This window comes from Atta colombica, unplaced genomic scaffold (genome assembly GCF_001594045.1).
Source record: "Atta colombica isolate Treedump-2 unplaced genomic scaffold, Acol1.0 scaffold12, whole genome shotgun sequence".
NCBI classification, from domain to species: Eukaryota; Metazoa; Arthropoda; class Insecta; order Hymenoptera; family Formicidae; genus Atta; species Atta colombica.
In genome coordinates this window covers 245,336-258,189 of record NW_017259206.1, presented here as the reverse complement: position 1 = coordinate 258,189, position 12,854 = coordinate 245,336, and the positions used below count along the sequence as shown (strand labels likewise).

At 33.1% G+C, this 12,854-nt stretch overlaps 1 protein-coding gene across 1 annotated transcript in view; it reads right to left on the bottom strand.

The window, feature by feature from the left end:
• Positions 1-12,831, bottom strand: part of LOC108694336 — a 27,031-nt gene extending 14,200 nt beyond the window's left edge. The window contains exons 1-4 of the mRNA XM_018203758.1: positions 12,760-12,831; positions 10,520-11,043; positions 9,472-9,800; positions 2,848-3,043 (exon numbers count right to left, since the gene is read on the bottom strand). Of these exons, the coding sequence (XP_018059247.1) occupies positions 2,848-3,043; positions 9,472-9,800; positions 10,520-11,043; positions 12,760-12,831 (1,121 nt within the window). The remainder of the gene's footprint in view (positions 1-2,847; positions 3,044-9,471; positions 9,801-10,519; positions 11,044-12,759) is intronic.
• Positions 12,832-12,854: the final 23 nt, after the last annotated feature.

Below are 12,854 nucleotides of genomic sequence, written 5' to 3'. Positions count from 1 at the left end.
GTGTGTGTGTGTGTGTGTGTGTGTGTGTGTGTGTGTGTGTGTGTGTGTGTGTGTGTGTGTGTGTGTGTGTGTGTGCGTGTGTATTATCCTTGCAAATTATTAAAGGCATAGTTATTCCTCTGAAGAATGGAATGTAATTGGCCAGTTTCATAATATCGATGTTATAACTTCAGCGTAAATCAAGCTGTAAATGTAGTCGTATATATACTATATCTTTTTAACGTAGTATATATTTCTAAATAATTTTTAAACATTTTCGCGCGCGCGCGCGCGAAACATGATTTTTTTTAAACAATATTGAATATTAAATCTCATAGGTACCGTACATGTGAGAACCAATAGGAAATAAATTTAACTAACCTTTAACTATCTGAAATCTAGTTTAGCTGAATCTTATAGATACTCTCTTATATAATTCTGTGTGAATTTATACGGATGTAATTCTTTAAATGCGTACCAAAATGGTTTTTCGGAAATGGTCTTTTTTGAAAAGTCCGCAAATCTCTATTAAATTACCGCACGTTAAATTGACTAGCAATTTAATAATTCGATGCTCTTACGCATCTTACAAAAATCTTAATAATGCTAAATAATATATTAAAATTTGTAAATAATAATTAATTCTTATTACGAAAAATATTATCTCGGCTGAGAATCGAACCCGGATCTTTAGCACATTCCGCGAGCATCTTAAACCTTTAAGATCATCGAGGCAAGAACTACATACAGTATATAAATTCATACAGAATTATAAAAGCACTTAAGAGTTAAATCCAATTAGATCGTTAAAAGCGTTTATTTTTATTAATGATTTTTTAAATTAATGATTTATTTGTGAATCACTTATAATAATTACAAGTAGAAATTAGTTTAAATGAATATACCACTTCTTTGCTTTAAAAATGACACAATTAAAAAAATTAAGTTTTTCAGAAAAGAAGAAAAATTATTGTTCAACTTGACAGAAAAAATTGGTTAATCAAATATTCTCGATAAAAAAAATATAATCTTAATAAATAATCAAATACACACTTTCACAACTCTTAAAAAAGCCTCTCTATTTTTCTTTATTTTTTTTTTATTTTTAGTTGTGATTTCTTTTTTAAATTATCCCTTTTGAGTTGTAATATTTTTTATCAAGTTAAGTTAATTCACTCTTGATAATTGATAGAGTAATGTTTATTTAACTCACTCATAATAATAATTCGAAAATCTGTTTCTTTGATCGAGTTGTTCCACTTTTAAAGTAAAGAAACTATATATTATAAAAATGACGCGTGTACAACATATTTATTAAAGATCATTTTTATGACAACTTGAAATGTTTAAGAAAGTGTTATTATTATTATTATTATTATTATTAAATGTGTTTGAAATCTTAAAAATATTAAAAATAATCATTCTTTTATTCATATTAATAAAATATGTATCTTTTTATATTTTATATGCATCATATCTTTATATACATATACTTATCGTTTATTGAAAGTAAAAACGCACATTCTTGTATAATTTTGACGACATAATTACATCATTTGATTTTTTTTACTATAACATAACAAATGTATCTGTCATGGATATAGAAAACTTTTCGAATTTTTCTTGTTAAAAAATTTCTCTTTCGCTTTTCTTTCTCTCTACACATTTTGAAGATACTCCCAAAGTTGTTCGTGGACCATGGACTTACTTTTCTTATGAAAAAACTATGATTTTTTGACGAAAAAATTGTAAGTTTTCTAGGCAACACATATCAAACAGTGACACATATCTTTGTTATTTTATATAATTAAAAAAGATCAAATTAATTAAATTAAATTAATTAAATAATAATTACAAAAAAAATATATTAGGTAATCCGCTCGTATAAATTTCAAATAATTAAAAGGAGCTTCTATCAGATCATTTCAATAAATGAGCTTTGAAAGATATAAACAGTAAACCTTTATTATTCTTTTATTATCATCATTTCACAGAACGTTTCGACCATACTAAGTAATCCTCATCCTTTTTATTTTTTTTATTGTAGATCAAATTATGTTAGCAAAATAAAAAATTTACGCAAGCATATATGTATATTTTATTTTTAAGAACTTATAAACGATAATGTATCTTTTTTAAATTCCCACACAAATCAATATATAGTTCTGGAACATATTTAGAATGAGACACGTGTCTATAAATCTTGTTATCTACAGTGCTTGATGTTCTTTTGAAATATGGATTTTTCCTTCTGAGATATTCTCTATATAATCATCTCATAATAAATCTGTAAATATTGAATAATTCTTGGCCAAAACTTCTGACAACAAAATTTTTGGGCAAACTTTCTTATTATAATTAAGAGAATACTGCTTACTTGAGCAGTGAGAGAAAAATGTTTATCGAGTTCACTGCGTTAAGCGTGTGTAATTTATTATTTTTTTAAATAACTTAATAATTTCGATTACTGATCGCCTTATCAATTAGATGTAATTAAAAATACTGTTAGGTAATAAAATATTAAAAATAAGAGTAAGATATTGATAATGATATTAATTCGTCTCTGATCAGAAAAAAAAATCTTTTTTTAAAAAATTGTCTATATTAAAAATCTTGAAAGAGAGAGAGAGAGAGAGAGAGAGAGAGAGAGAGAGAGAGAGAGAGAGAGAGAGAGAGAGAGAGAGAGAAAGAGAGAGAGACAGAGAGATGATATATATATATATATATATATTTAAAATACTTTACTAAATATTATCCATTAATTACATCTCGGAAAATCTTTATAAAGAAGCTCTTCATGCCGAAATCGTATCATTTCCTGTGTCGTGAAACCGCAAGAAGCGGCAGCAGTGATCGATATCTACTTACCTCATCTCAAAGTCGTGTATCTCTTGCAGGGTGAGGGTGTTGGCAACATCTAGCAGCTGCCGCATGTTCTCCTCGCGTCGCCTAGCGTCGGCGTCTGGGTGCAGCAGAATCGTCGCCGCGGGCGCGTCCAACGACAAAGACGGTTGTTGTACCACGATCGTCGCCTGAGTTGATCGCTTACTGCCGCCACTTCCGCCTTTCGGATATGAAAAATTTACTATCCGTTATCCTGTTTTCTCGAGCTCGTTGATCTCGCGGGACACGAATCGGCGGAAGAGAGAACCATCTCTCTCACTCCCGCGTCCTCGTTCCCGTGTCTCCTCTCATTCCGCTCTCGCAGAATGCATTTCTGGAATCTTATTTAGACCACTTTTCTTCGTTTTGCCTCCTCTCGGCAAAATTGCCGAGAAGATACGCTTACGCGAGATGTGTCTGTGACGCATTCGCGATTGTCCTGACGGAACCGCCGCGCCGTTACCCGTAAATCGTTTTGATAATGATATTTCGCAACAATCTTTTCGATATGAGGGTAGAATCTTGATAATACTGACATCGATTATGGAAAAAGTTTGAGTGTATTTACCCGTCGAGTGTACAGACTGGGTTAAGGGTCTTTACCTAGAAGAAAAATTTTCCACGGTTTCAGCTCGTAGTGATCAAGAGCGTAAGGGATAATATAACTTTAATAGAACGAAGAAATTACACGTCTTTCACGTTGGTCATTTATTTTCTTATCTTTATCTTAATCTTTATCTCATTCTATAATTCATAACAAAATTCGAAACAGAATTTAATTTGTAATTTTATATATCAAATTATAAATACAATTATAGATGAAAAAAATTTCTTCTATTGCAAGAAATACTACATGTATGTCGAATACGTAGCTTAAGTTGTAATTTATGTCATTTATATTATATGTGAATAAAGTTTGTTTGTCTAGTCGATTGGACACGATTATTTCGCTCTATTCTTCTTTATGTTAAATACCATAGGAATAACGAACTGTGGAGTTCTGATTTCTAATCAAGGAATACTAAGTAGATACAGATAAGTCTATTTACAGTAGACTGTATCTCCACGTGGTGCATCCTGGATAGCATCAAAGTATTTAGTCCGCAATCTTTATATGAAGAATATACCTATGTCATTTTTGCTATATTTAAACAATCCTAGCAATGTTTTCACTTTCTGAACAAACGATTGTTATCTCCTATTCTCTAAAGACCCAAACAATGACTATATTTACATGGCTTGATTTACGGCGAAGTTATAACATCGATGTTATTCACAATCATTTCATTCTTCAGAAGAATAGCTATGATTGACTAATTTCATAATCGATGTTATAACTTCGATGTAAATCGAGTGTAATAAACGTAATAAATGATTTTTTAAGGTCTATTCAGATATATCTTGGAGAAAATTGACATTTTTTTTAATACCCTTCTTTTTAGTCGTAATCGTTTCATATTAAGGTCTCAAGTAAATCAATTAATCATAATTAAAATTGTGATCTCACATTTTAAAATGCTCGACTACAATGTAATTAGTCGATTTGCTTACAGTATAAGATTACACGACTAAAATTTTTTACACGTGATGGTCTTAATAGTATCTAATTTTTGTGAGGAAACCTTCGGAATCGATCGTAAAATTCTCAAAATAAAAAATTATATATAATATAGAAATTACTTTTTTAGATAATACGCAAGCATGGTTAGAATTTCAAAAATGAAATGCAATGTGATTTTTGAAACTTTGAGAAAAAATGAAATTCGAAGAAATTCATTGATAATCACGATCGGTTTATAAATCCATAAATAAAATTTTGTCATTCCTTCTCGAGACAAATAGTATTTGAAATCAACGCTAATAATCGTCTCAACAATCCTTTTACGTAGGCGATAGCTGTTATTCTCTCATGAACTTTTCTCATTCGAGCTTCTTCTCAGTATTTAGTAGTAATTTCTAGCCCAGTCTGTGCGAAAGTCGACGGGTATCTTTAAGACGCGGAAACTCCTTGTTTAAACAAAAGTTCCGCAATCTGCGATCTCTCGAGTCTCGCGCAATTGCAATTACCGAGATTCCATCCGGCACTGTCGACGTGGCGAACGGAATAATAACAGGGATTGTGGATAGCGAGGACGGCGATCCCGCAGATGCGGTGTGTACTAGTGAATATAAACAAACAGGTAAAACGACAAAGCGTGATTCGATAACAAGAGTCTCAAGCGGCATTCCCATGTTTTCTCCTTCGAATTGTTAAACGGCGCGACGTAGCCGAAGCAAACAATCGCGTTGCTCAAATCGATATTAATTAAAATTACAGGCCTATTCTGTAACTCTTAATTTAAATTTCGTTATCTTTTACTAAAAGTAAAAAGCTTGTTATTATTATAACGCAGCGACGTTATAACAATAACAAAACTTGTGTTAAAAATTACGAAATAAGCTTGCTGATATAATTTCGACGAGTTTTTCAGATTTCGATGTTACAATTGTGCAAAAATGAATCTAATTGTAATCGTGAATGATCTTGCGTGCTCGCACAATCCTTGACCGAGATAAAATCAAATAAAATTTTCTTGACTTTTTACTCCCTTTCAAACATGTGTTTGCATTTACATAAATATTTTTTAAGATTAATCTTAATTAAAATTTGAAGAGAGAGAGAGAGAGAGAGAGAGAGAGAGAGAGAGAGAGAGAGAGAGAGAAATTATAATTAAATATGTAATTTCATTACATAATGAAAAATGATTTATAAATATAATATAAATTGTACTACATTTTAACACAGCTACATATAAAAAAAATGCTAAATGATAGTTTTTGCATATACGAAATACATTTTTAATTAAACTCATACTCATGAAAACTAGTCTTATAATTATATTTAATGCGACAAAAATTGTGCGAGTCAAAAATATTGTATGCTTATATGAAATACATTTTTCCATTTTTATCTGCAGCAAAATATTCAGCTCGATGAAATTATATAATTTTAATTCTCAATATCATCAATGATATCATCAATGTGAATTTATATCTAGCTATTTATCTATAACCATAAAATTCACATTTTGTAATACATACAGTACATGAGAAAGCAGAAATGTGGAAGAGATAGAAATTTTTAATAATGAGATGTACCTACAATTTTCCTTAGAAATTTTTATACAAATTTTTTTTTTTATTAAATTAATAAACAATATGATATAATTTCAATTTTCTCACGAGATGCAAACTTCAACATATGAATATAACAAATAGAGAATTTATTTAAAAAATATATGTTTAATTTTACCGATTGATAATATAATAAATAAGAGACTGATAATGTAATCCCATGATGTTCCTATCTCTTCCTTCATGAATCGTTCCCATAAGCATCGATAAAGTTAGTGGAGGTTTAATTGACTCTGTTATTTTTCTAGGTTTATTTTTTTGAAGATATTTTTTTAATCCTCCATGAATTTTAAATACTGTTTATGCGAACGGTTTAGCTTACGACGGCGACAGAAATCACACTAAGCCGATCAGTATATTTTGCACACGCAACGGATTTTCAATCAACAACCAAAACACTGACGATGATATTTCCCTCGGCTACAACACTGATTACCATCACAGACTTCGCGAGACAACGAGCTACGACGATATTAGGATAGACGATACGGCATCAAAATATTTTTAATGATATTTTTCCATCCACTAATGGATAAAAAACATCAATAATTTTACCAGTGATATTTGTTATATCAATATGAAATATGTCTATATCCACTTTCGATATATATATACGTGAGATTGTAACGCATCGATGCCGCGACTTGTGGCCCGTAAGCGACATCCTCCACCATTTTTTTCAGATTACCGATTAGTTTCGGATGCGATCCACTAAAAGGCTACAAATGCTTCGAAGCATATGATTGATCAATTAGAAGAAAAACTTTTACTGATTGATCAATCAAAGACTTTTTTAAAATATTTGTAGAGCATTTATACTAGAGACTCTATATTCAAAGTCTGGCCATGAAAAAAAAAAGCTGTACATGATTGGTCGCGTTCAGCAGACTCAATTGTTACGGGACGGATCCCTGAGCGCTCGCTGGTATTGGCTGATCGAAAAGAACACATTAATAGCAACGAGCGCTCAGGGATCCGCACCATAATAATTGAGTTTGCTGAACGCAAACATATACAATTAATATGCAACAATCATATACAGCTAATATGCTGTGTTTAACTGTGCCGTCGTTTAATATCATTTCACGAATATACCAAATTTTTATACTTTATTACTATTTATTTTTCTAGGAAGTGATACACTGATAAGAGGTTCTAAGAGGATATACACACATTCACATTCGAATATATTCAGATATGAATGTTTCCATTATTTTACTCTGGCGAAATAAAAAAGATAAGTAACGTTATAGCTACAAGTCTACACTGTATATTATTGTGTTATACATATAATGTACATATATGATTGTTCCATTGCTGAAAAGCACCCTAAACTTGAGTAATATTTTCTATAATACAGTATACATGCAATACAGTAAATAGCCGTCTATAATATAGCAAATAGTTATCTATGTAGTAAATATAGCTATTATAAAAAAGTTTTCAATTATTTTTTTATTTATTTCATTTTATTCTGTTTTTAATTCTGCAATATATTTTTATAGCTTTATTAAAAGATCTTTATTTTTTTTTTAACGTTATTATCGTTTTTTTTTTGTGTTGTAATATCATATTTGGGCGGCAACTGGTATTGCATATCGATTGATATAAGTATCAATGCGGCAATGCTATATCCATTCCTTGTCGACATCTCAAAAAGACAGTCTCGTCAGAATGACTTTAGTCAAATCAAAAAAGTAATATCTATTCTCGCGCGTGCTGTTTCTTTACTCACAAGATCGTTATCATCGTCGTCCTCGCAACTCGTTGCCGTTGCCATTGCTGAGATTCACGCGACAGAGGCGCAAGCATTGATTGACACGCAAAGAGAGAGGGAAAAAGAGAGCGAGAGAGAGAGAGAGAGAGAGAGAGAGAGAGAGAGAGAGACGCAGTGAAAACAAGAGATGGAGAACAAAAGAAACAAGCCCAAGCGCATTCGCATAGTCACATTTGTGTTACTGTGTTGTATCCATACATCATTAAAAAGGGCGGCCGCCGAAACTTTATCAGATCATATTTTCCATTTGTTCTCACTCATTCACACACACGTCGTTATCGTCTACATCGTTTATGTTTACGTCGTCGTCGTTGTTTACGTTTAACGTCGTCTTGGTCGTCGTCGTCGCATAAGTTTCATGCGCTTTCAACGATCGCCCTGATATGGATACGATGCCTACATAATTCTATTCGCCGGACTATGTAATACCTATTGCGCAAAACGGGAAAAAGAGCCTGACCCATGAATGAATGGCTGAAACGAGTGGATGAGATTCTGAAAAAAAAGAATATCAATTGATTTCCTTACAGATACCGTCCATTTTTCTCATTTCTTTTCTTTTCTTCTGCTTCACACATACACGTGTTAAGGACAATAAAAAGAAGTAGGAAACAGAGAATAAGAATTTCAACCTATCAGAAACTATATTCCACAATATATGATTTCTGATAGGTTGAAATTCTTATTCTCTATTCCCTGTCCCCTATTCCTTTCATTGTGCGCAGCTCCTTACATACGCAATATCCGCATACATATATTATATTGAAAACACATGGAATCGATTCATGGCGATATCAATTAGTGCTAAAATCTGATTAGATATATTTTATTGTTTGCATTTGTGCGATTATCGTTAAAATTGATACGCAGGATAAAAATAAAGCAATTTATGTTTTCAGATAAAGAAAGCACTATAATAAAATATATATTCTAGTGATACCATTAGTCATTGTGCCATTTTATAATAATTTAATTAATTTTGACAATTTTAAATTACTTTCAGTGAAAATATTCCGTGTTTGACTAGATTTTTCCATGGTCTCTCTGTATTGCAATCAATTATTATAAGAGTTATAGAGTGTATAGCTGCCACACAATCTAGAGACAGTGAGTCCCTAAGTGGAATTAACTTAAACTCGACTGCAGAATGGATCGATAGTCTTGGTTAACTGTTTAAGCGATTGGCAGCCCCAGTTAAGTAACATACGCATCGAGAGAGTAAAATCAAGAGTTGCTCGCGATCGATGCTAACCGAGGTTACCGGTTTTCTGTCTCTTAATTTAATGATAACCGCGAACGAATGATCGATCAATTGGATCCAAACTCATCAAATAACTGATATGAATATGAATTCGGCTACGAGATCAAAATGAGAGAAAGGGGGGAGAGGGAAGAGGTAGACTGAGAGAAGGGGAGAAATATATTTCTCGCACCTAGAAATTCGTGAAAGCGAAGTCGGTGGGGCCAATATAACAGAAATTCTTTTTTCTTTCTTTTATCGCCGATAAAAGTTGCGATGTGGTCTGTCGTCCCCGTCGTAATTACAATGAATCTTGATGTCGCCTTTAAGGGCAATTAAACTACTTGAGAATGTAGTACTGTACTGGGGGATTTCTATATTTCGCAAAAATACAAGAAAAAACTCTCAAGAGACTCACCAGCTGATCGTCCTCGTGATTTCGTACTCGCATTACTTTGAACATTACAGCCCTGAGTATTGCATGGCTGGGTCGCACTTATAAGCGATATATCGAGCGGATTGGTCGTCACATTGATATTGGGCCTCTTCTGGCTGCGCTTGTGTTCGATCGTGCCCTTTTCTGCTGCGTTCATCTGAACCGAGTTGATTTTTCCACCGGCCGCATAATCGCTTTGATATCCCACTCTGGTGTTGTGTTTCTCCTGGGCAGCCACCAGATTTCGAATCGAAGATCGCGTGTCGACCGAATCGGGCTGGCCCGCGTCCACCGAGCCTCTCACGGGGGTGCTGAATGCAAACACGTTGCGATTACGTAGGTGGATTGCAGCGATTGATGAATTCATCGAATCGAAGATATTCCTTAACTCTTATTCGAACTTGGAATAAAATTCAGTCCAGGAGGTCAAATTTCTTGTAGCTATTTCTAATAACTTGTAGCTATTACAGCAATATAAATTTTGTATTCCGAAAGGAAAAGATGATAGAAGTAAAACAGTTACATTAATTCCCTTGAAAAATCTCAATCTTTATTCAAAGCAGAGATGGAGATCTTTAATCTCCAATTAATTAATTGAATTAATTATTGCTCGAGATAGCGATAAAATCGAAAAAAGGAAAATATAACTATAGACATATATATATATATAAACTATAGACATAATTCTGTAGTATCTACTAATATATTTTTCGTTCTCTTTCCTAAATCTTTCTAAAATTTATCTTTAGAAAAGACAGGGGAGCGAACGTTTCATACAGTACTCTTTAGACATCTCAATACTTCTGATTTTATTTTCTAAATTTCAAGTAAATTTTATTACACTGTAACATTGGTTCGACAATTTTCTCATTCAAATCGGCTATGAAATGAAATGAATTTCTTAAATAAAATCTATCATCTATAGTATAAAATTTATTTTCTACAGTACTGTTATTTGCTGTTGCCCTCGTCTAATCGCGTTTCACTGAGATCTTTATTCAGTTCGTTCCGAAAAGTCAGTTAAATTTACCTAAAGAAATCCGCGGCTCTGAGATCTGGAAGAGGCGGGGTTCTGCCGCTGCCGCCGAAGGTAAATCTGGTTTCATGGTGCGTGGGAACTATCGACGTGAGTGATGGAAGAGTCACCGTACCCTCGCTATTACTCGCGTTGTGACCCTGATTGATAGAGGTACCGGTGGCCGTCTTATTGTTACCATCCTGTTGACCTGAATCGAGTTTCATGCGCATGCAACGATTCGAGGGCCCGGCGATTTCGGTCCCATCGAAAGCGCAAAGCGGGGTCATGGGCGATGATGGAAGCGGTAATGGCGGTGTGGTTTGATTCGCCGCGATCGGCGCCGCGACAGAGATCGGTGACGTGGGCGACGTCGGCGATGAATTATTGTTGCCCCCGAGCGTATCATCGGAATGTCCCCGATGACCAACAGGAGGGATGGATGATTGCGACGGAGCAGTAGTGGGAGGCGACATTTCGGCCGGCACGTCGATCAGATCGAAGCTGTCGTCCGGCTGCTCCCCGTCTGTCGTCGTTACCTAAAAAATGGAAAGAAATCGTGCAATCAACGAATGCTGAATTATTTGTGAATGCTTGATATATTTTATAATCGATAAGAATTATTTCGCGTATACCATTATTTTTTTTTCAAATGGCACACAATATCGCTCGCAGTCAATCGCGAGAATTTTATTCATGTATTTATTATATGTCAGCATATATTTATATATAAGGTATCCTGCAATTTTTGACAAAGCATTCTTGTGTAGATGAAGCGGATTAAACTGTGTCGAAAAGTCCTCTACCATTTTACAGTTTTTGTTTAACCTTTTTTTTAGTCATCCAATAAGTATAATGTTTAAAATCAATAAATTTATAACTTCAGGATATTTAAGAGTTTTTTAAGAAATATTTTTGAGATATATTTCATAAAGAACTTGGAAAGACATCTTAACGTTGTAATATACATTGATTTTACCTAAAGCTTATTTGGCAATTTTTAGAAATTAATATTTCGTTAATTGTTGCGACCATTATAAAATGATGGAGGACTTTTCGATTCATTTTTTCATAAACAGTACATACATATCGGCTCCTTCAGCTGGTCTGGATTACCATGCATACATATACATCGATTATTTTTTTAAGAAAATGTTAAAAATATCAATTATACCGCTTCGCGTGCAATAAGATTTTTTTCGCGTGAAACTGAAGATTTTTTTCCTTATTTATTAGGCATCTATCATTTCAGAAATTGATAGATGTGTCCGAGTTTGCATAAAGTAATGAATGAATCTTCAAAGTGATTGGTAATCTAAAAGGATGATATCTCAAATTTCCTCGGAGATATTTGCTCATTACTTCCAAACGCATTAATCACTTCTTTCGATTGCGTTTTATAAGGAAAAACGTCTGATTTTCATAATAATGTTCATTTAATTTCGGGCGTGTTTATTAATTCATTTAAATTTAATTTTAAATACCATGCCTTCGAGCGGAAAAATATGACAGGGCTCGCACGCTGGTTTTCATACTTAACTTATAATACGGTCTGAAATACTAAACACGCAAAGGTGTCTATTAAATCCCAACGCAATGCAAAAAAAAACACTTTTGTACTTTTTTCAGTATGGATTCCATTAAATATGGAAACGTTTCGTTGATCGGCGCATAATTTACTAACTTTCTTCGACTGATTGATGTAACATCACATAGGGCACTTTATCAATTAACATACCTAATTACCATTTAATATCGCATAATAATATTTAATGCTTACGAGACTCATAACTGAGGCTTGTGTTTGACTTTACATTGCTTTGTAAAAGTATAATATACATATAATGTAGTTTACTGTTAATATTAATATTAATATAATGATTAACATTGCTTTATACAGGTATATTCAAGCCTTATGAAATTGCATAATAACAGTATAATATATAATAAAGGCTTAATTCAAATCTCGATTTTGCGGCGATAGACACAAATTTAACTTTAATCTCGGACTTTAATTTTGATTCAAATTTCAATTTTAATTTAAATTTTTAATTATATAAATAATAACGATGATATTGGCATAATATCAGCAACATGCTCTTGTATACAAATCATGAGCATTCTGCAGTACCTATTTATGTTGATGTTATATGTACCACCCACGTCCGGTCAAATTTGCATCGTGTCACGTGCCGCCAACGCTGTTTGATAAAAGGCGTACCTATATATAATATATTTACTATTATCCTACCTACCATGGTGAGCATAGTGTTGGCGCTATCTGTGCTCGTGTTGATCGTGGTCTCGGACGCCGTGCTGGAACCCATGACCACGACTTTTGGCACTGTGC